This window comes from Protopterus annectens, chromosome 2.part0, assembly GCF_019279795.1.
Source record: "Protopterus annectens isolate FY-2018-M chromosome 2.part0, PAN1.0, whole genome shotgun sequence".
Taxonomy (NCBI): domain Eukaryota; kingdom Metazoa; phylum Chordata; order Ceratodontiformes; family Protopteridae; genus Protopterus; species Protopterus annectens.
The window spans coordinates 1390774892-1390799805 of record NC_056728.1 but is presented as its reverse complement, the minus strand read 5'-3'; the positions used below and the strand labels follow the sequence as shown (position 1 = coordinate 1390799805).

Below are 24914 nucleotides of genomic sequence, written 5' to 3'. Positions count from 1 at the left end.
TCTAGGTCAGTGTTGTACTGCTGCTATTTTTCACCCCACAGCATGTATGCCCCAGTAACACCCTGTGGACGGGTGAGGCATGTAGTGGGCAGACCATGCCACTCTGCCCTAACTTCTGAAAGGGGCTGACAATGTCAAACTACCCTGCCCACTCAAACAGATCACATCACTCTGCTCTACACTCCTGCCAAGGACTGAAACTGGCAAGCCATCTCATCCACATTCAGAAAGCATTTTGTGGTGGTTTCCGACATCCACCAAAGATGCACAGACCCACCTCCCTTCTCAGGTAGGGCACATCCATCGTCCCTTGCTAGTAACTCCAGTGCCAGAATTGCTAATGAATCCAGGGTTGCCTGTGTCACTGAGCAGTGATTTAAGTCCTCTATGTCACAACACTAGCTACTAGGATCATTACCTTGTAAAGAATCCATTTGATTGGGCCTGCAGAGTTCCTCCTTAACTGATTTTCTATTACATTCCTCTGAAACGGCACAAACATGGCTCTCAACAAACTGGACTACAGTCTGGTCCCAAGCTTGCATGGCCAGCCTGTAAAGATAAGAATGTGTGGCCCTCAGTTTGTTTAATATACAACCTCCGTGCTGTATTGTTTGTGATGACATTCAGAGTCCTGGCCTTCCAAACGTCTTCAAAAGCTGTCATGACACAGATTACTGCCATCATCTCCTTGATGTTTGTGTGTGTTCCGTGTACTGAGGTTTCAGGTATCTTATATTTTAAAGTACAATGTATGGGCTCCCCCAGGCATTGTCTGTCGCGTCTGTGGTCAGCGTCTCACTGGGCACTGTCTGCAGGAATGGCACCTCTCCCTTTTCTTTTCAGTTCTTTTCCCCAACACCTTAGCTCAGTCCTGACACATTTTATATCTGAAAGGTAACTTCCAGTGACTGGTGCTGCTGGTCCCAAGTGTTTCTGATGAAGCGCTTTATTTTCCTCATGTGTAATTTCTTCTGACTAACTAAAGCACTCAAAATAATTTACAGACCCACAGACTGTCCCCTGCTCTCTCGACTACTTGCCAAATATCAACCCAGCAGGCAACTAAGATCTGAAAATCATCTACTTCTAAAGAAAAGCCCACCTTACCTGCAGGTCAACTCCTCTACTCCTTCACCATTGCCAAACTATGGAACTCATTTCCACCTTCTATTAGAAACAGCTAGCACCAATACCTTCAAACAAATACTGAAAAATCATTTCAACTCTTCCTGGCTATGTACCTGCTCTATAACCTAACCTCTTCCTTCTCTTTGTATTATAACTAAACTCCTATGCTTTTTGCTACTGCTGACGGATGATACTTTCTCCATATTTATTATTTTTTCATCACTTGTTGATACTGGTACAATAAAGCTGATTAACATATCTCTGTTTATACCTCTCTGATTGATTTCATCTGACAACCAACTAAATTCCTGCTTTTATGTATATATTCTGTATATATTACTGTAATCAGACATTCCACGGTGGTGCAGCGGTAGCGTTGTTGCCTCACAGCAAGAGGCTCTCCCGTTCGATTCTCGGCTTGGGTTGGGAGTCCCTTCTGTGTGGAGTCTGCATGTCCTCCCCGCGGTTGAGTGGGCGTTCGAAAGACATGCGTTGAATGGGCGTGCCTTCGTTGAAGGTTGGGCGTCGGGCTGGCAACTCGACACCACAAAAACCAACTGCCAATCATTAGCGGACTGGAGTTCCACTGTGGCGACCCCTAACCAGGAAAAGCCGAAAGACCAACAACGACAACTATGTGTAACACTGTTTCTACTTCTGTACCAATTAATGTTTATTTTTTTTTCTGTATCTATGTTCTTGTTGAAGCTTTTCTCCCTGGCTCTCCACTGAAAATGGGCTCATTTAGGCCCAGTGGACTTTCCCTATACATAAATACAATAAAAATAAATAAATTAATTTGATAAGGGAACCATAAAAATAGCAGATGTCATTGTCCTAGTAAAGTCAACTATCTGGCCAATATTTATTTGTTTGTTTATTTATTCATTTATTCCAGTCTGGTGACCGGGAAGGTCCACTGGACTTGAGAGTCCATTTTCAGTGGAGGCCCGGGGAGAAAAGCTTCAGATAAGTTACAAATAATGTTTACATTGTTAAGCTGCGAAGGTTCGCATAACAAGTTACATAACATATAGAATTTTTTTCACATTCCTAAATTACTTATCAGATAAGTCAAAAAATAATGTTTACATTGTTAAGCTGCGAAGGTTCGCATAACAAGTCTGGCTTTCCCTGCCAAGGTCTTGTCAGTATGTCTTTTTGGGGGATTGTTCACTGACACTGAATGCCACAATAGCAAGGCAAAGTAATCTGCAGTCTATAGCCTTCTGTGTTTTCTCCTGGGACTCCGCCTGAATCAGACTGTCAGCTATGTACTGGTAAATACGCATACCTCGGTCTGTAGTTAGCTATTGCTGAAGCCAGAAATTTCTGAAAACATTGGGTGTAGTAATAAAACTAAAGGGCAAAGGAGGACCACCAACCATCACCTCAAACCTCAGATACTGTACCCAACCTCTGTAAAATGTGAATGTAGAGGTATGTATCTTTGAAGTCCATAACAACATTAGTATTTAGGAGAGGAATAAGCAGTTATACGAGTGCATGGAAAGTAATAAGGACTACAGTGACAAAACATTGACTTTTACCACTTTTATGAAGGTCTTTGTCTTGAAAATGTAAAACAGGTCTCTGGGGCCTGCACTTTCTAGGAACAAGATACAGCCTTAAGTAAAACCATTTTTTTCCTGACTGTGGCTCACTGCTTCAACTGTTGCATGGAAAGCATTTCTGTTAAAATTAGATTGATAACTTCTTCTAATCTTCTTGCACTAAAAGTTGACCTCTGAGGCCAGTCTGTAAACTGCAGCTTGTATTCCCTAGTAATTTTTCGAAGAACCTATTTTGTCTACTGTAAACATTTACCCACTGCTGGTAGGAGAAGGCAAACCAACACCCTAATTTGGTAACTAATGGGTAATGAAGTGCGGCCATTTAAGGGTCAGAGTGGAGTTTTGTGGGACTGAGGTGGGAGAAGGCTAGCACAATCATTGCTATTCCCTGCTGGGTCATAGCCCTGACCCCCCCCCCACCACCACCAATCTTCATGCTTCTGTTAGTTCTCTTCTGTCATCATTCTACCTTTAGAATGCTTTCTTTAACCTTGCCTATGGTAGGAAGGAGGTTTAGGACAACTCTTATATTTGGGAAGAGAAGGGTAGGAAGCTTTCTGGGAGGCAAGCACATAAGCATAACACTTAAAAATTGTCTTGCAAGAAAATGGTGCTGTTGATTTAACTATGGAAATACACTTGTCAAGCTACATATCCTGGGGATCTTTGATGAGAACATGTTTATGGTCAAGAATGGGGCGGGGAAGAGAAATGTCTGATTATACAGATTTTCCAGGAAAACTTTCTTGTGGTTAAAAATAGAAAAGAAAATTATGATTTTTCTTGGATTTAAAAAATGTGTAAATTAGAAGCGTAAATGAATACTGAATTGTTTCTTATAACATGGAATTGTTTTCATGCTTCTTGAAAAAGTTGAATTACCTCATCATAGAAAATAACTATATATGCAGTCTAGTGGCTTGTACTAAAAGAGGTTCAACGTGTGTTGACAAATCTATCTAATCTCCGGGGTGTAGTGCACCAGAGATGCTGTTAACTTTTTTTCTGGAACTGTTATTTGAATTTGAACAATTCTGTCAGGGGAAGGGTGCCATCACTGGGTTGAAAAATTCTGTCAGGGGAAGGGTGCCATCAGTGGGTGGGTTTGGGGGGGCATCGATGCTCTCTGACTGTGATGCAATACATGCATACATTAAATATCCTTAAAACTGAGATACTGCTGATATTCTTTACATAGATATGGATGCTGCTGCACAGATACACTGTGGTTGATTAAATAAAATGGTTCCATACTGCTGTGCTGACAGTTGTCTCCATGCTACAACTACCTTTTACATGATGGAACGGAAGTTAGCCAAAATGGTTCCCCTTCCTAATGCCTCCATGCCATATGAGTAATTTTTTTGAGAAAATAAGAGTGAACTCTTACTACAACACATCTACTGTGTGGCGTGGAATACATACCGCTTCAAGTTCTTTTACAACCTTGTGTTTAATTGCCAGATCTTCAAACACAGCTTCAATCACCATGTCAGCTTTCTCAAATCCCTTGTAATCAAGCTGTGGTGACAGGCTGGAGAGGATGCTGTCTCTTTCAAAGGAGGTCAGGCTCTTTTTCTTCACTTTGTCATTCAACCTATCAAGGCAAAATGTTATATAACTCAGAAAATGCACACGTTTACCCCAGACACAGTTGGCTACAATTTTTATATGTTTACTGAAAAGATATGGTAGTACGCATATAAAGAGTTTAAGCATGTGTACGTATGATTGGGGAGGATAAAGTCATGTTCTTTTTAGCTAGGACAAAGTTAACAAGCAGTTGTGCAAAAAAAAAAAAAAAAAAAAGCTACAGATGTGCATTCCATCAGACCTCAATATGCGATAACACAGACCACCTCTTTTCAGGTAAATGTATGCAAACAACTGGAAGCAAATCTGTTGCAGAACAGGTCTGCAGATGAATTCATTTTAATGCATTTGTTGAAGCCAATAAAATTCAGAATTTTTTTCTGCAAATCAGTTTTTATTTCCAGTTCAAGAATACACTATTTAATGTTAATGTACTGCCCACAATTCTTAGTATGTGACACAATCTTGCATCAAAATGTTCAGAAATCAGTATTTAAATATTTCAATTTATATGCTTACAGTTATCAGTTAATCTGTGAAGGGACTCTTCAGTGAATTTCTTATTTGAATAATCAAAAGCATCTCGTGCCTGCAGTAAACAAGGTTCATTAATGAGCTACTATATGAGGCAGAGAGTTCAGTGGCAGAACATATCTTAACATGTTTGTCCATTAGCCCTGACTTCTTGAAAGGACATAACCCCAGCTACAGTCTGATTTGGCTGCTGCGTAGATACAATATCAGGTATGCTTGCTGTCTTGCTTTTCTTAACTCAGCATTTTAAACAGGGCTACTTTTTTAAAGGCTGAAGGATTAGGAGTCCAATTCTTTCTTTCCAAACCTGTTTTAAGTCCTAGAGGGATTACACCAAGCACTGAATTGCTCAGATACGAGACCAGGCTCCCCAGTTAACTCATCTTCAACTTAATTACTAGCCTCAAACAGATGCCCTACACTGACAGTCTCAAAAAACTCTAGCTTTACTCCATAGCATATCGCCTACTCTGAGGTGATCCTTGCCTAACATATAAAGATATGTCAAACCCAGAGCTGTTGGACATGCTACACCTAAAGAAATCCCAATCCCTCCGAGCTACACGTTCTAGGGACCTAAATCTTGTCACCAAAATAAACAGGACATGCTGGAGGGATAGATTCCTGTCCCAGAGACTTCCCATACTCTGGGAACAAGCTACCCATCTATATCAAGCAAAGTTCCTCATTAGCACTCTTCAAGAAAAATCTTGATAACTGGATGGGAAATAAGAAATACACCCCCGGGGATCACTTCGGTAGCTCTGCTCGACGGGGGCACAGGAAAATAACTTTCTTGGGTGGCATAAGCCAGGGAATCTTGTTGGCTAGGCTTACTTAGGCCCTTGGGCCGATAGCCTAGTACCTACCTATGAACATCCAATGCAACAAAGATGATGCTTTTTCTTACTCTGAAAACCCTAGCAGTATGATCAGGCAAATTTCTACACAACACCGACTTCCAACCTTATGTGCCTGCTCTGAAAAAGTGCACACTACATACTAGCCATGATAAATCACAGCTTGGTGCTCACACATGCTGCTGTTTGCTGTTACATAAAACAATAGCCCTTACAAACCACCAGAGATAGCAACCCTACTCTAAATGATTCTTTGCGGTGGAAGTAATGCTACATATTAAACAAATTTGCTTCCCATCTTTCTTCAAAATATTCCACAATCTGTATTGCTGCCAGTCAATAAAATGACAGCCAATGACCAAAAATACTTAAATTGTCGCAAAAGAGACAGTCTATGACAAGGGCAGCTGTTTCAAAATACAAACCACCAGCCAATGCTGAAATGTAGGCCTAACAGTTCCTATAAAACCAAACCTATAGGTAATACTGGAACTTGCAACTATGCCTTTAAGCAGCAGAGAATGTGTGCTCCTTTTCAGCATTCTGAGTAACCCTTGTAAAAAAATTAAACCAGCCAAGTATCCTAAATCGTAAAGCATTTTTGGTCCAAGCTAGACAACCTTTGTAACCTGTGAGATATGGGACTTCTGAGAGACTAAACAACTGCGCTTAGTGTCGGTCTGCAATTCTACATGGTAGCCGTCTCTTAAAACACCACCATCCACTGTTGTATGCTCCACTCCAAGTTCATAGGTTCATACTAGGCTATCTGCCCCGGGGCAATTATAAGCCTAGCCTGATTCTTTATGGCTTACGCCACCCCTTGATTTGAGTATACTGTGCCCTTTTTAAGGTTTAGTTTACTGTGCCTCTGTCTAATAGTGACACGGGAGTAATCCCTGGGACAAACCTAAGATTCCCCATCCACCTATCGAGATTCTTCTTGAAGAGATTCAGTGAGGTGCTCTGCCTCACATGAACTGGAATTCTATTCCAGAGTGAAGGGAGCCTCTGGGTTATGAACCTGTCCCTCCAGCAAGTTCTATTTATTTCTGTGCTGAGGTTCAAGTCCCTCGAGCGTGTGGCTCTAAGGGATTTAGATTTACTGAGGTGGAGCATGCCCCTTAATGCTGGATTTGACATAGCTTTGTATGTCAGGCATAGATCGCCTCGAAGTAGGCGGTATGCAACTGAGTAGAGCTGGAGTTTTTTTTTTAACAGAGCAGCATATGGCATCTGTTTGAGACCCTTGATCCTCTTGGTGAGATACTTTTGGGGTCTTTCTAATTGCTGCATGTGTCGGGTAAGGTACATCCCCCAAAAGGGGAATTGTATTCTATGATGGGCCTGATGAGGTATGAATAAAGGGGCACGATTACCTCTCTTGATCTAGATGTGAAACCCTTCGTAATGAGGTGGGCTATGTAGAAGGTCTTTCTAACCACTTTGGCAATGTGGTTTTCAAAGGAGAGATTGCCATCAACTTGGGTCCCCAGGTCCCTAATAACTTTCTCCGTACTTAATGGGTTTCTGCCTATGTGGTAATTTGTGGGCACATTGTTTTTGCCAAAGGGTATGACTATACATTTTTTGGCATTTAGCTTTAAACCATGGCACTGGCACCAGTTATCTGTCTCTGTGAGACCTTTTTGAAGGATGTTTGTGTCAGCTGGAGAGTTGATTATGGCACCCAGTTTGCAGTCGTCTGCGAACTTGGTGAGCCATAGTCCTCCCACTTTTGCCTGTACCTGGGAAAAGTATATACCGAACAAGAGTGGTCCCAGGACAGAACCCTGTGGGACGCCACTTGTGACCGGTTTCGAGTCTGACATGGCTCCAGCAACTCTCACTCTGTGGGTTCTGTCTTTGAGCCAGTTTGCGACCCATCTTGTGACATAGGGGTTTATATTTAAGCTGGACAGCTCATCTATGATGCCAGAGTGGGGTATTGTGTCAAATGCCTTTGCAAGGTCCAGATAGGCTGTGTGGACTACCTTTCCTTCATCTATGGCTTTGGTGACTGTTTCGAAGAAGTCAACCAGGTTCAAAAGGCAGGATCTGCCCTTGACAAAGCCGAACTGGGTAGGATCTAGTGTCTGTAAGTCCCCAATGTCTTTGTTTATGAGCTCCATGATGATCCTCTCCATAGCCTTGCAGACTAAGCTAGTCAGGCTTATGGGGCGATAGTTTCCAGGGTCCGTAGAGGCTCCACCTTTGTGGAGTGGGACCACTGTTGCTGTACGCCATTCTGTGGGCACATATCCTGTAGTGAGGCTGAGATTGTATAGCTGTTTTATTTGAGGGATTAGTTCCTCGGAGTTCATGTAGGACGCAACCTGGGATGCCATCTGGTCCCATGGAAGCAGTGTTTTTTGCTTTGGAGAGGGCAGCCTTCACCTGAGTATCAGAGATGTTTGGGAGGCAGCCCTCTGCCGGGATAGATACTTGCTCTTTTTGGGAGTTTGCACTGAACCTGTCTGCCAGGATATTGGCGATGTCTGTGGGTTCAGTGTATTTTTTGTCATTTAGAATCAACTCAGAACAAGTCTGGGAGTTACATCCCAGGTTTCTAACATAACTGAAAAAAAGCCTTATGATTGTCTTTGGTGTCCTGTGCAATTTTTCTCTCGAAGCTGGCCTTGGAGGATTTTATGAAGGATCGTAATTTTTTGCTAGTACTGATCAGAGATATCTTCCCTATTAGGGATTTTCCTCTATCATGTAGTAGCTTCCTCCTTCTGTTGTACAGTTTATTTATGGCAGGGGTCCATCAGACTGGACGCCTGCCTTTGGATGATTGGGTCTTGGTTTTGTTTGGGATAGCATGATCCATGCATTCCTGGAGATGTCCATAGAATGTGTTTATATAGGATTCTGCAGTTTGGGACGTAGTTTCCACTGGCCCTGGGGCCTTGAAGAATTCCACTTCGGTTTTGAGAAGTGAAAAGTTCGCTTTTGAGAAGTTTTTCACTGTGGTTTTCTGGGCTGAGGGTGGGGTCGAGATGTGGACATCCAGTGAAATTAATTTATGGTCTGATCTTACCAATGAGGGATATACTTCTGGTGTGGAGCATAGAGTCCTCATGTTGGTAATGATCAGGTCTAGTATGTTGTCCCCTCTTGTGGGAGTGGTGACTAGCTGTTCCATAGCATTTGAGTTTATAATTTCCAAGAACCTTTGGGCTAAGGTGCTGGGGCTTGAGTAGTGCTCCCAGTCAATGTTTGGGTAGTTGAAGTCACCCAATATAATGGTGTTCGGAGAGATCTTCATGTTCTCCAATGTTTTCAGGAAAGCAGAGTGGGATTCCTGACTTTGAGAGGGGGGTCTGTAGGATGCTATAAACTGAAAAGCAGTCTTGCCCAGTGTTAGTTGCACATGGATGGTCTCTGATACTTCGTGCAATGCCACTAACCTGGAGGTGTGGATATCCTTGATAAATATGGAAACTCCCCCTCCTTTTGTGGTTCGGTCCGGGTTTTGGGGCCGAAAAGCATGATATGAGGTATAGCCTGGTAGTGCTGGGGTGCTCTCTGGAGCCTTGAACCAGGTTTCTGTCACTGCACAGATATCGATGTTCTCCATACTGAGGAGAGCTTCGAGTGCGTGCATCTTGAGGTTAAGACTTCTGGCGTTTAGCAGCATTACCCTTAGTTTCTTATTCCTTGTGCTGTCTATGGGGGTGGGTTTGACTTTTGAGCCTTGCCTAAAAAAGGCACTATGGGGGTGGCAAGAGCCTTTGCCAATATCCGAAAGCCCAGTGGTGACAGGTGCAAGCCGTCCCTAGCGAAGCAACGTGGTTTGTCAAGCATGTCATCCCAGGCTGACAGACACTGGATCCCCCTTTGAATGACACCAACATTTTAGCCAATTGTTAAAATCGATCATTTTGTCTTTGTACTGTGGCATCATTCTAGGTGAGGGTAAGATGCTGCTCAAAGTCAGGGTCATACCAGCCTGGGCTACATGATCAGAGAGCTCCTCTATGTCTCTTTTCATGTAGTCCAGGGAGGTACGTCTCAGGTCATTCACACCAGCATGTACAATGACAGTCATATTTGTATTTGCTTTGGAGTGACCTGAGTGCTTGCGTTATGTGGCGGATCCTAGCACCCAACAGGCAGCTCACCATGACCTTCTCTTTATTCAGCCTGGTGAGCGGGACGTCAGTGTGTCTGACAATAGAGTCACCTATTACAAGAGCATCAGGTGTGTTATTCAGCCTTAAGGGCTGTGGCTGCTTGGCACACTGACTTTGTGGGTTATGTGTTGTGCGTGTTTTGTTTTGAGGTAGCGTTTGCTTGGATGTCTGCTTTGGAGGTCTCCGTTGCTTAGGTAGATTTTTATTTAGAGCCTCCGAGTATGTTTTTGTGTATTTATGTGTTTGGTTCGCTGATGTGGTGGGACTATGTGATACTGGAATTGTGTTGTGTGAGGTTACCTTCTCCTCCTGACTGGTTACACCAGTTTTGAGATGTGAGAGCTCAGCCTCCAGTTTGGCTAAATAGTTGCATCTCTCACATACATTTGAACCTGTTTGGAGGAGGAGAGGGTTGTCCGTGTACATGAGACAGTTGTAACATTGCCTCAAAATTCCCAGATTCACCAGCTGGACTGGAGAGGAAACCATTGACTGACCTTTGGACATGCTAGAGTAATATAGGGAAACTGAATTTAAGACGGACCAATAGAGGACAGGGTAATCGTAGAGAGTATAAGAGTAAGTAGTGCTTATGGTTTAATAGTGCTAACTTGTAGGATTACTTAATTGGACCAGTGAAGGGCCTTAGAATGAGAATATGGTGTTTAAATTGAGAGAGAGAGCAGTTCTAAGGGAAAAAGTGAAGAGCAGACTTTGTGGAGCCAGGAATAGTTTAAACCCAATTTGGCGGCGCTGCCCGCTGTTGCGCTATGCTCAAAAACACGCAAAACCGCACAAAAGAGGGTTTTAAGAGAGGAAGATCAAGGAGTTTTGGAATTGACCCAAAATGGCCAATAAAACTAGTTTCAAGTCAGTAATCACTCCCACAGGGGCGGGCAGGCAGGCTGCTCAATGTTTTTCACTGCCACTGATCAACAGAGAGACTTCCCTTTAGCCCAAGCAAAAAATGGCCTCGCAGAAACTTACAAACAGTTCAAGAACAGCAAGCCTGTAACTGAACTTTTTTAAATCTCAGAAAAGTGGGGGAAAAGGCAAGATTTTTTTTGTTTTTTTCAGAGATAGCAGAGGTTCACAAGTATCAACAATTCATTAAGGGTGGGTTGACCGCTACCTAGTCACCTCTACTCCAGTTGCTTTTGTAATCCATTTGCCCTCAGAATCAAAGCCACCAACAATGTTACTCATACATATAAGCATAAATATCTTACTTGCTATTGGTCCCTGTGATACAGATCAGAGGGAAGTTCACCAGCTAGAAAGGTATTAGGCAAACAGATCAAAGATTCAGTTAACTAGATTATGAGCTCCTATTAAAAAGATTTTTAACAGCCATATTCAGCTCACCTATACTCAAAACACTAAAAATTGTGCTTTAGCCTGAAGATGCAAAAATCATTTTGGCTATTTTATGCCTACTTTAATGCAAGTATCCTTATTGGGAGCTTAACAAAAAATGAGCTACATTCTTTACAGCTACTTAACATGAGGCAGAACATGAATAAACTGAACCCAAAATGCTATATTCTCAAAACAGTAATCTTTCAAGTAATATAATATACAGAAATGTTTTGAGTACTGTGAAATCAGACGCGTAGACAGAATGGAGAAAAGAGAAGCTGCCCCAAATGCAAGGTGCTTTGGGGGGGTGGTGCCATTTCCAGATGATCAATCAGTAGTGTAGTATCAGCATTTCTTAATACTGAAATACATGACAATAATGCTTTTGTGGTCAGGGTTAAAGCAGTGTTATACATTAAAAGCCCTGTACCTCTAAACTCAGTGTCAAAGACTTCTGAGGGGGTGACCCTTGCTTAGGCTTCTATACAAAAGAATAACTTTGTATTCTGAACTCCTTCACCTAAACAGAATCGGTGATAAAGCAAAGATATGCTCTAGAGACCTAAACTATAGTACCACATCAGTGTCACCAAACGGCAACGAGTCACCTAAATCCAATGTACTTTCACATTTGTAAAAACAGGCTGCCCTTGCATATCAAGCACTGTACACTTCCCTAGTAAACCTTACAACTAGTCTGGATGACTTGTCTCAAATTTTCATATGGGATATGTCTACTTCACGGGAGATAGTCTCGCATCATTTCTGGGTGACATGGCTGAGCATTTTGATAGAGAACACTATCCCAGGACCTGGCTTCCAACAGTAACAGCTGGTGGCATGGACACTTGATTTGCATACAAGCATGTGAACATACACTTTCAGCAATGACAGACAGGAATGTGGACTTCTATGATGGCTGTACACAGACAGGTTGAGTTCTACCAGTGTGAAAGCTGCAACTGTGAAAACAAACAAGTTAAAGCTATCCATTTGTAGGAAAATTCAGTTACTGGCTAGTAATTACATTGCCTGGATGCCAGCAAAGAAGGAATTTTGAGAAAGTAAGGGAAATCAGCCAGAAAACAGTCATATGTCTGGCCAGGGTAAAAGTCTTGGGCCCTTCCAAGTGCCACACGTCAGAAGTACATCCCATGGTCGAGAAGCAAGATACACAAGTGTACATGTACAAGCACCAAACCCCGAAACTGAACTGCCCCAGGAGAACAGGAGCAAATCAGGAAGAAAGATTGTATATGCATATCCAGAAGGTAAAAAAAAAGATCCTTGCTCAGACAGAGAGAGAGAAAAAAAAACATCAAGGCGAAGGAGAGGGTAGGATTACAACAGTGAATAAGTTGGACAGCTAGACATGTACTATTATGGTAAGTTATTACATAGCAGTCATCTATCCTTCCTTAATCTCTGTTGCAGTACTTCTTACAGTAGAAAAAGTAAGAGTGCTACTGTAAAGGATGGAAGGAAGAAGGAACCGAAGAACCCTCTAAAAACCCATGCTGGATAGACCTGGCAAAGCCAGGTCTGACCCTAGACATCACATACAACTTACAGTGCTTAGTAGAAGTATGCACAGAAGACAAAGTAGCAGCTTCTAAAAATGGATCTAGCATCTAGACCCTTAAAATGCTGCAGAAGAGGCAATTGCCTTAGTAGAAAGATTAGTTATGTAAGAACTTACCATAACGATAGATGTCTTTCTCTTCTCTGTTGCAGTATTCTTACACGAGGGAGTTGCCTGCCAAGGTGAAGACCTAACATCAGCCAGTATATCAAAGTCTTTTACTACCATGGGGTACGTGGTATGTCTGACGTAGGCCACTATCAGACGTTGGCCATAAAAGGAGAGACGTACGTGTGCACCATCCTCAGAACTGAAGCCCCAAGCAGAGAGATAGCCTAAGGGAGGAAGATCAATGCATCCAAGAATGCCAGGAAGTCGGGGAAGGAGGGTGGAACAGAATACTGCAGAGAATGGAAGGAAATCTATTATGGTAAGTTCTTATACAACTAATCTATATGTCCTTCTATTCATCTGTTGCAGTACTCTTACATGAGGGGAAATACAAAAGCTCATGCAGAAAGGGAGGAGGAAGTGTCAGAGAAACTCTCCAGGAAGCCATGGATAATGGCCCTGGCAAACCCTTTCCTGGATTTGCAGATGGAATCCAGCTTATAAGGTTTGGTGAAGGTGTGGACAGATGTCCAAGTAAATGCTTCTAAGATACAGTTGGTGTCTAGCTCTTTGAGGAATGCCCTTGAGGAAGAAACTGCTTTTGTAGAGTCAGCTTTGAGCCTGGAAGGGTTTTACCATGGTGGGTACAGCAAAAGGCTATGGATTTGGATATCCAGCTGGAGATGGTCTGTTTGAACACAGGCAATCCCCGAGCCCTGGGGTGAAAAGACAAACAGCTGGTCTGACTTTCTAAAGGATTTGGTCTTCTGTAGGTAAAACCTGAGTTGTCTGTGTACATCAAGTGTAGGATCCTCACTCTATTGTTCTGAGGAGAGGGGAAAAAGGTGGGTAGATGAACAGCCTGATTTAAGGATAATTCATTAACTATCTTAGGGATGAGAGAGGGGTTGATACGAAGGAAACCCTGTCCTTATGGAAGGAAAGGGAAGGAGGAGAGCCCATAAGGGCTTGTAATTCTGATACCTGCCTGGCGGAGGTAATAGCCACCAGGAGGACAGTTTTCCCCAAGTACAGTGTCTGAGGTAGCTAGAAGAGGCTGGGCATCTGATTCAGTTTCTCTAGTGCAAAATTCTGGCCCCAGGGTGGCTCGACAGGTCTCCTAGGAGGTCTAACGTGAAGGATGCCTTTAAGGAATTGTTTGGCCTCAAATCTACAGGAGAAGGGTGGTGAAAGAAGCAGACAAGCAGAGATAGCTGACAGATATGCTTTTATGGAGGTATAAGCTAAGCCGGCACTGAACAATTCAAACAGATAAGCCAGAACCATAGGGGGATCCCGCTGTAAGCAGGTCCTGGTTACTGGTGAGACACCAAAGTGAAAATCTCTTCCATTTGGAGAGGTAAGATTTTCTGGTATTAGGTTTCCTGGCCTCCTGCAGGACTTGTAGCACGTCTTCAGAATAAAGGGGTCTGAAAGGAATCGGGGCTTTATTATCCACGGGGTCAGTTGGAGAGTCTCCAACTGTGGATGGATGATTGAGCCCTTGTTCTTTGCAAGTAGGTCCACTCTGAGGCAACTTGTGAGGACTGCCCTTGGCTAGAAGGAGAAGGGGGAACCAGTGCTGTGTGGCCAGCAGGGAGTCACCAGCAAGATTCTTGGGTGGTCCAGTTGAATTTTCAGCAGAACTTTCAGAATGAGTGGAAGAGGGGAGAACGCATAAAGGAATTTCACCTTCCAAGAGATTGATAGGGTGTCCACTTTCCCTGCCGGAGGACGACGTTCTTTGGCACAAAACTTTGGAAGTTGTTTGCTCAGGGTGGAGGCAAATAAATCTATTAGAAGTATACCCCACTGGTGGACAATGTCCGGAAAAAGCATCCATTCGTGGGCCTGTGTTCTGGATCTGCTCAAAGTGTCTGCCACGAGTATTCTGATTGGAAGGGATGTAAACCGCCTGAAGAGATATTTGTAGTTGGCAGGTTAGCTCCCAGGCCTGTAAGGCTAGTCTGCAAAGAAAGCAGGATCTTGTCCTCCCCAACTGTTGCTATACCATAGGAGAGAGTCATATTGCCACATCAGAAGTACATCTCATGGTCGAGAAGCAACATACACAAAAGTGTACATGTATATCACAACTTACAGTGCTTAGTAAAAGTATGCACAGAAGACAAAGTAGCAGCTTCTAAAACTGGATCTAGCATCTAGACCCTTAAAATGCTGCAGAAAAGGCAATTGCCTTAAAAGAAGTGGATATGAATCCTTCCCAAGTCTCGGAAGGGATTGAAAAGACTGAAGGGCAAGAATTAATGCCTTTATTTCCCTTACATTTATGTGGTCTCTCCTCTGAGAGGACGTCCATTGGCCTCTGACTATGTGATGCTCCAGGGCTGCTCCCCAACCTGTATCCGATGCATCTGTATACAGTACTTGAGTTGGGGGCAGTGGGTGAATGGGAAGACCTACATTTATGGACAGATCCACCACTGGAGCTCCTTCCTGAGGCATGGTAGAAGTGGTACTTGGAATTCTAGAGGGTGGGCATGCTCAGAATACAATGATGTTAGAAACCATTGGAATTTCCTCATATGTAGTCTTGCTAGAGAAAAGCATAAGGATGGTAGAGGCCATCAACCCCAAGAATTGCAGAAATAGTCTTGCAGACAGGAGGTTGAGGGGGAGGATTTCTGAGAAAAGGATACAAATCTCCTGGGCCTTGGTTGTTGGAAGAGACATAACCATATCCTTGGTTTGAAACCTGCACCTTATAAAGACAGGGTCTTGGGGTGGGACGAGGGACAATTTTTTTTAAAAATGTATAGTGAATCCCAGGCTTTGTAAGATGGCTATTGTTGACTGGAGGTCTCTGGTTAATTCCTCCTGTGTTTTGGCTTGAATCAGGTGATCATCGAGGTGGGAAAGTTTTGATTCCGTAGAGTCTGCAAAAGGCGACCACTGGTGCCAAACATTTTGAAGGCTCTTGGTGCAGTAGAAAGTCCAAAAGCCAAAGCAGAGAATAGAAAATGCGAGGATCCCACAGAGAAGCATAGGAATTTCCTGTATGTGGGGTGTATGGGGATATGGAGGTAAGCATCCTTGATTTCTATGGATGCTAGGAATGCCTAAGGGAGAATGAGGGGAAGAGTGGAGGTTAAGCATTTTGAAGGAGGAGACTATTAGAAAGTCATTGAGATAGCAGAGGTCTGGGATGGATCTTCCAAGGGCCTTCCCTTCCTGGGAATTAGGAACAGGCATGAATAAAAGCCTTTTACCTCTTAAGCTGGGGGCACAGGTAGAATTGTGAACTGTTCTAGTAGGTTCTGCAGAACTGGGGGAAAAAAATTCCTGTCCTTCTGGTAGCCGAGAGATACCCCTGAAGGGGGGCACAGTGTGTCAGGTCTTGAAGTATCTCCTTTTTATAATGCTTAGGACCCAGGAGTCTTGGGTGATGAGTTCCCAGGATAGGAGTGAAAGGCTAAGGCACAAGAGAGTGGAAGGGTTCCCAGATTGCCTGAGGAGTCATGAGGTAGAGCCCATCCTATCAGGAAAAGGCTGCTTGGTCAGCTGGGAGGAAGTAGTAGCAGTAGAAGATTAGAACTGGTGAGTTTTCTTGGACCCTTTTTGGGGCTGTGTGGTGGAGTTTGGACCGTCTGCATACAAAGACCTCTTTTCCAGGGTAATTCCCCTTTGCCTAAATTCCACAGGAGACTAAACGTGTTTTAGGTCTTTTAGCTCCTTGCTTTTTTCTTGTAAGGATTTAAATAATTCTGCTGAGAGTTTGCCAAAAACAGCAGAATTGTCCAAGGGGCATCCATTATGTCTTCAGGGAGGGGGTGAAGCCTTAGCCAGGCAAATCTTAGGGTAAAGGAAGATGCCGCAGCTTGTAAGGTGGCCTCTACAGCATCATAGCTGCATTTAATTGAATGCCTGGCTACCTGAGAGGAAGTAGTAAGAAGAGAGGATACCAAGGTTTTGTTCTCAGAGTTTGACATATCTGACACTCGCGTTGAAATCTGAGACAGGAGTTCCAAATTACACTTGTTCATATGGGTCCAGTAGTTTAGTGCTCTGAAAGCCAGTGTGGCCGAGGTACAAATTTTCTTGCCCAGCTTCTCCAACCATCTACTATCCTTGCCTGAGGGGAGGATGGAAGTAGAAGGTAGTGACTTGGAGGCCTTATCAGAGGCTACTGATATCATGGGGGGGGTCACCAACAGGGGTCTTGAAATGGAAATTGCAGTCTTAGGTACTTTGTAGTATCTGTCTGTCTTTTTTGGAGCTGGAGGCAGAGAGTCAGGGCAAGTGAAAGTGAATGCAAAAGTATCTAAGAAAGCTGGAATCACAGGCGGAATGACAGACTGACTAGGGGACTGTACTTGGAGGAGGTCATAATGTTTTTGGACCGCAGACAGCTCTGTACTGTCCCACTTAAAATGACTTTGCATCCTAGAAATGGTCTCCCCAAAGGAAATTTCCTCCATAGGAGATTGTTCCATTCAAATTTTTCGCGCGGGAAGCATACTCTATGGGTGAGGGGATTTGGGATGAATAATGGATGAGGAGTCTTCCTCTGAGGTAGCTGAAGGCCTAGGTCTCTTCAGAGGGGAGGTAGGCCAGGCAGGATGGGAAGTTGGCTGACCTGAGGGAGGCCTTAGCGCCATGAAGACCTTGAAAAGGTCTTCTGTGAAAGCCTGCCATTCCTTCTGTGGGTCTGGAGGTTGAGAGCCGTGTTTAGTTTTAGGTTTCTTCTTTGCAGGAGTATCCATGCAATGCAAAGGAGGGTCATAAGCAGGCCTACATTTGACCAAGTCCAAGTCAACGTCCTTGCGAACTACAATCTGGGTAATTCCTCTGGGGCCTTCGGACATGATAAGCTTAAGTTCCCTTTGGAGATCGGGAGTTCATATGTCTGTGTCGCCTCTTTGGACATGCATATGTACAGTACCAAGGCGGCCTGCAAGGCAGGCTCAGCCTGTGGATTCAGTTCCCTGATGGAGCACATCTCAGAGCTCTCATGTGCTTCAGGAGAGACATCTGTATCAAGAGGTGCAGTTTCAGCTTTGGGCCTTGATTTTGTTGGCCTTAAGCTTAACAGGCTCTGTCACTGTGTCTGAGGAACTTTCCATTGTGCTCTTAGAAAATCAATGCCTTAAGCTTTTGGCTAAGTAAATCGTAATGGCTGATAACTGACTTCAGAGGGTCTTAGGCACAAAAGGCTGACAAATGGAGCAGGTTTTTATGGTTGTGTTGGGATCCAAGACAGAAGAGGCACTGGGAATGACTATTGTTATGTGGAATCGGTCTTCCACCATCACACTTTCCTGGATGACTAAAATCAAAAACAAGGGAGCAGTAAAAGACAAGAGAAAAAGGTTTCTCCAATGGGGCACTTATCTTTATAGAAGTAAGTGATTCTGGCAGCACAGCAACATTCAGGACTGGCAATCCGACTGGCAGCAAAGACGTTCTGAGGATATTGCGAGCATACGTCTCTTATGGCCAATGTCTGATAGCTGCCTACGTCTGACTGCACACCCTAAGGTAGCAAAAGGCTAATATACTGGCCATTGGGTCGTCACCCTGGCAGCCAACTCCCTCATGTAAGAATATTGCAACAGATGAATAGAAGGATATTTAGCATTAGCAGAAACAAATGGCTTTAGAAATCCCAAGAAGAGACTGGGTTCAGCAATTTCTTAGCAAACAATTTCTTGTGGTGAAAAAAAATAAAAAAAGTTGCTTAGATTTCACAATATGTTTAGCCTTATCTAAATAGCCAAGCTGTCCATGCAAATCCAAAGAATGGAGAAACCTCTCCCTACTACTCTGAAAAGGAAAAAGGGAAGAAAGGAATGAAGATGAAAGGTCAGATTCAAACACAAACCATTAACCACTTTAGGCATAAAAGGATTGGTTTTAAGAGACACCCTGTCTCTGTGAAAAACATTATAGAAGGAACTCCCATATGGGCCTGAAGTTCAGAGACTCTCTTAGCAGAAGTCCAAGCCGCCAACAAGATAGTTTTCTAGGTACAGAGTTTTAAAGAGGAAGAGGCTGCTGGTTGGTTCAAAAGGCGGCAGAGTCAATTTCTCTGAAATAACATTATGGTCCCAAGGAGGAGGAACTGACTTTCTTGGAGGCCCAATATGAAGGATGCTTAGGAACTGTTTAACCTCAAACCTGTAGACAAGTGGTGGATCCAGATGCAAGAAAGCAGAAATGGCTGACCAAAGACTTTAAGAGAACAGCATGCCAAACGAGAACAGAGGAACTCACACATATAAGAACAGTAGGAATTACCCACTAAGAGGATCATGTTCACTGTTGGGACACCAACAAGAAAATCCTTTCTATTTTGCAGCATAAGATTTTCTAATAGTGGGTTTTCTGGCCTCCTGAAAAACCTGAAGCATATCCTTAGAAAACTGCTGTTAAAATGCAATCAAAATCCTATTACTCAGTGTCAATTGTTGGGTTAGAAGATGACAGCAACTTATAGAGAGCCGTTGTCCTGTGCGAGGAGATGCACCCTGTGGGGTAACTTGTGATGACTGCTGCTGGTCAGGTGAAAAAGAAAAGGAAACCAATGCTGTGTAGGCCAATAAGGAGTCACCAAAAAGATTTTTGACCGGTTCCACACAATACTGTGTAAGATCTTGAAGACAGGGACAAGCATACACAACATCCCTTTTCAAGCGAAGGGCATGGTGTCCACTTTCCAAGACATAAGACTTTGCATAAAAAAAGAACTTGGGAAGTTTTCTGTTCTGAGCGGAGGCAAAGAGATCAATTTGAGGAGTACCCACAGATTGGCAATGTCTAGGAAAATTTCTCTGTGAAGCATCCACTCATGAGGATCTGCTCAGACTGTACTCTGAGGGAATACAAACTACCTGAAGAATAATTTGATAGCCGATGACAAAATCCCATACTATTAGGTCGTCTCCAAAGACAGTAAGACTTTGTTGCCTCTGTTTATGTACTGCATGACGGTGTCTGAAAATACTGAGTGACCCCTGAGTCCAAAGATAATGCAGAGCTTGAAGAATTAGGGTAAGAGCTTTCATTTCCCTTGATGTTGATCACCTTCTGTGGAGACCAACTCTCTCTAGACCCTAATGTTGAGCAAGCCTCTGAGGCCAGGAATGTAGCATCTGTAAATCTGTAAACACCTCCTGAGAGCGTGTGTGTGTGTGTGTGTGGGGGGGGGGTAGGGATTGTCCTCAGACACCACTAGAACTTCATATGGAGTCTGACAAATGGATCAATCAGAATAGTGGATGTCATGAACCCCTGGGCTCTCAGAAACTCTCTTGAGGAATCTTGCAAAGTACGAAGAGACTGAAACAAAGCCATCAAGAGAAGGACCTTGCGAGGAGGAAGAAAAACCATCATAGTAAAGGTCTGAATCCTGCATCCCAGGAAAACCTGGGCCTGACAACGAGTAAGAATTGACTTTGCAGTGTGAGCTTCATTCAGTCTCAAGTAGCAGTATACTGAATTCTAGGCTTGCAACAGAAGCTGCAGAGAAGGGGCCTGAATTAGAAGGTCATTAGATGAGGAAAAATCTGACCACCATGGAGCCTGAAAAGGGCCATGTCTAGGCTAGAATTTTTGTAAAAGCCCTCAGGGCCATAGACCAAAAGGCAGAGCAGATAAATAACATGAGGAAGATGCAGGGAAAGTACAACTGTATAAAATTTTACCATAACAGAAGATGGCCTTCTCTTAACTGTTGCAATATTCTTCACCTAAGGGAGAGTAAAAGAGCTCAAGAGGATGATGTCTGGGACTAGGAAGGCAGAGAAGAGACCTCCACAAACCCATGCAGGACAGCCTTGGCAAAGCCTGTTCTGGCCCTGGAAACATCCAACTTGTAATGTTTAGTGAAAATACAAGGACTAGGTAAGCAGCCTCAAGGTTAGCATTGGTATCAACACCTTTGAAACATGCTCCAGAGAAGCAGATGCCCTATCAGAATGTGCCTTTACAGTGAGGAAAGTCATTTGCCATGAAAACAATAATAAAAGAAATGGACTTAGAGATCCCAGAGGAGAAGGTTTGATTAGAAACAGCCAAAGTTCTGGAATGAAGAGAAATAAAAAGCTGCTCAGATTTGTGAAAAAAACTAGCTGCCTATGCAAATTCAAGGTGTGCAGAACCTTCTGACCGGCAGACTGAAGGAAAAAAAAAATTTTGAGGTCCTAAGGAGGATATGAATGATGCCTTTAAGAAAAGTACAGTCTCGTACCTACCATAAATGTAGATGTTCGATAGATATGCAACTGCAGTCCTGACATATGGGTTGTCCTGCCTCAGGCAGCCCTTCGGTCGGCCGGATTCCAAAGTCTGGGTCCGGCGTCGGCTGATGTCACCTCTTCCCCGACGTCAGAGCGGCTGGGGTATAAAAGCATCAGCCGACACCATCTTCTCCAGTGTTTCTTGCCCCAGATGCCAGGTGCCCTCCAAGGAAGGCTAAATTTAGAGAATGGAGAAAAAATTCCAGACATGCACAACAGTAATAAACAGATACACCATAACAGATATCCCCAGCTAATTTGAAAAAGGGGGAGTGGACCCAAAAAGAGGATTACAGAGGGGCAGGAGGGAGGGAAAACCTGACTGCAGTTGCATATCTAGCGGACATCTACATTTATGGTAGGTACAAAACTGTACTATGTCCTTCAAGAATGCAACTGCAGTCCTGACATATGGGTTGAATACCATAGCCAAGCTGGGGGTGGTAGGATCTAAGATAAGGATGGTGTAGCTAAAATGTCCTGCAGGACTGCAGAAGCAAAGCCTGCTCGGGATCTGGAATATAAAGGCAGGTTGTAATGTTTGGAAAATGTATGCACGGAGCTCCATGTAGCAGCTTCTAGAATGTCCTTTGTAGCCACCCCTCTTAGAAAGGCTGTGGAGGTGGCTGTAGCTCTGGTGGAGTGTGGCCTGATATTGGCTGGTACACCTTTTCCATGGAAAGAGTAGCAGAATCTGATGCAGTCTCCAATCCATTTTGAAATTAATTGTTTGGAAATTGCCTTTCCTTGTACTCCAGCAGCGTAAGCTACAAATAGTTGGTCAGACTTTCTGTTGGCCTTTGTTCTGTCCAAGTAGTAGCGCAATTGTCTGTGTATGTCCAAAGTGTGCAGAAGCTTTTCTCCTTTATTTTGAGGATTGGGAAAGAAAGTAGGCAGGTGAATTGCTTGATTTAGAGAAACCCTGGATATCACTTTTGGCATGAATGAAGGATTGCTTCTTAAAGAGACTCTGTCCTGATGGAAAATGAGAAAAGGAGGAACTGCCATGAGGGCCTGTATCTCCGAGACTCTTCTTGCTGAAGTAATTGCCAACAGGAAAACTGTTTTCCAGGAGAGAAATTGCAATTCTGAAGATGCTGCTGGCTCAAAAGGAGGAAGAGTTAATTTTTCCAAGACGAAGTTGAGGCCCCATGCAGGCACTGGTGGTTTTCTTGGAGGTTTGATATTCTTTATCCCTCTTAGGAACGGTCTTAGCAAAGGATGTGAAAACACAGGTGGATCACAGTTGTATTTTGCTGAAATTACTTGAAGCGTGTATTTTTATGGAAGAATATGAAAGGCCATTGTGAAGCATTTCTGCCAAGTATTCTAGTATCTGTGGGATGCTCATTACTGATGCATCCTGACCCTTGTTGGCATTCCAGATGTTGAATCTCTTCCATTTGGCTGAATAAGTTTTTCTGGTGGAAGGCCTGCGTGCTTCCAGTAAGATCTCTTGAACTTTTTTGGAGAGAGAGATATGGGGAGAAGTCATGGAATCCTCCAAGCTGTCAGTTGCAATGTTTGCAGGTTGGGATGAACAGTCCTGTAATTGTGCTGAGTTATAAGCAGAGGCCATTGAGGCAGGGGCCACGGCTTGGTACGAGTTATGCTCCTTAGTAATGGATACCAGTGCTGTCTTGGCCAGTCTGGAGCTATCAAAATGCCTTTCGGTTGTTCTGCTTTGATCTTCAGCAACACCTTGGTCATTAATGGTAGAGGTGGGAATGCATAGATTGATAGGGAATTCCAGCTGAAGGAGACAGCATCCATTCTCCAGGCTTGAGGATGGTGTGTCCTTGAGCAGAACTTCTTCAGATGATGATTGAGGTGTGAGGCAAAGAGATCTATGTCCGGCCTTCCCCATGTATGAGTTATTTGTGAAAAAATGTCTGGATGCAACATCCAATCGTGCGGGTCCATAATGTTTCTGCTTAGACTGTCCGCCAGAACATTGTCCTTGCCTGGAACAAACTGGGATTGCAACTGTATGTTCAGTTTCAGGGACTTTCCCAAAGAGACATCGTTAGTCTGCAGAGGGGGTAAGAATGGGTGCCTCCCTGTTTGTTTATGTACCACATAACAGTGGTGTTGTCTCTGTCTTTATTAGCAGATGACCTTGCTGAAGAAATTTTTCGAAGGCCTCGATTGCATGAATCACTGCCAACATCTCTTTTTGATTGATGTGCAGATGAAATTCCCAGGGTGCCCCTTGTCCCTGAATGCATCTGCCCTCCATGTGCGACCCCCATCCATGATCTGAGGCATCTGTTTTAATGGTTTGGCTTGCTTGAGGTTTGTGGAAAGGCATGCCTTTGTTTAGCTGGCTTGCTTGTGCCCACCACAAAAATTCCTTTTGTAGACATGGAATGAGTGGAATAATTGCTTCCAAGTTGTGGCTGTGTTGAGACCATAAACTTTTTAGGTACCATTGTAGTTTTCTCATGTGTAGTCTTGCCAGTGGAATCAGAAGAATGCAAGATGCCATGAAACCCAGGGCCTGCAGGATTTTCCTTGCAGTCATCTGGGTGTGCTTTGCCAGGCTTTTGAAGTAATCTGGTAATTGTTCTTGTTTTTCTTCTGTGAGGAAAGCCATTTGTGAGTTTGTGTCCAGTTTGGCTCCTAGGAAAATTATTTGTTGGGATGGCAGTAGTCTTGATTTTTGATTGTTGACTGTGTATCCCAAAGCCTGCAGTAAGTGAAGGACATAGTCCAAGTTTCTTATCAAGGCTTGCTTGCTGTCCGCTTGTATAAGGCAGTCGTCCAGGTAAGGGTATATTTGTATCCCCTGAAGTCTGCAATGTGCAATTACTGATGCCAGGCATTTCGTGAATACTCTGGGTGCAGTAGATAAACCAAAAGGCAATGCTGAGAATTGATAGTGCTCTGACCCTGCAAGAAATCTGAGGTATCTTCTGCAGCTGTGTCTGATTGGGACATGCAGGTATGCCTCCTTGAGGTCCAGAGTAACCAGCCAAGACCCCTTGCCCAGCATGGGAAGAAGTTGCTGCAACGTCAGCATTTTGAATTTTGGCACAATGAGAAAAGTGTTTAGAGCGGACAAGTCCAGTATAGGTCTCCATTGCTTTTCTTTTCTTGGAACAAGGAACAGTCTTGAGTAGAATCCCTGGCCTTGTTCCTGAGGGACCTTTTCTATTGCTTTGATTTGTAGCAGCTTTGAAACTTGTATGAGTGCCTCTGCCCTTTGATTTTGTGGCAGGTTTGGCATGCCTTGTCTTGTTGGCAAGGTATGGAAGTGGAACCTGTAACCTTTGTCTATTATGTCCAAAATCCATTTGTCCTTTGTAAAAACGGGCCAATTTTTTGAAAATAAAGATAATTTTCCGCCTAAAGGTGCTTCTCTTTGAGCCTTGGTCGGCAGTGTCAACGTCAAGTCATTGTAATTGTCTCTGTGGAGCAGTAGAAGTCCCTGCACCACTTCTCCGATTAGTTGGTTGCCATTAGCGGCCCCTGTAGGAGCCTCGGTATTGCCCTCTACCTCGAGTACGCCTGTGTTTTCCCCTTTGGAACTTGTCTGTCTGGAAAGGACCAATTCTTCGAAGGCCAATTCCTGCTGAACCTTGGTGGCTGAACCTGGAGGAAATCTTTGACTGTTTGTACTGATTTAGCCTTTTCCTCAATTGATTTCAACACACCCTGTGCATTATCACCAAATAGCTTGTGTTTTTCCATTGGTGCATCTAGAAGCTTTACTTTAACATGATCTGGCAATGTCTGTTCTTTCAACCAAGCATGTCTACGTATGACGGCCC

At 43.7% G+C, this 24914-nt stretch overlaps 1 protein-coding gene across 1 annotated transcript in view; it reads right to left on the bottom strand.

Annotated features, from left to right (window-relative positions):
• Positions 1 to 24914, bottom strand: part of HADHA (hydroxyacyl-CoA dehydrogenase trifunctional multienzyme complex subunit alpha) — a 1198456-nt gene that overhangs the window by 375286 nt on the left and 798256 nt on the right. Inside the window, exon 13 of the mRNA XM_044061612.1 lies at positions 4131 to 4302. Coding sequence (XP_043917547.1) covers positions 4131 to 4302 — 172 coding nt within the window. The remainder of the gene's footprint in view (positions 1 to 4130; positions 4303 to 24914) is intronic.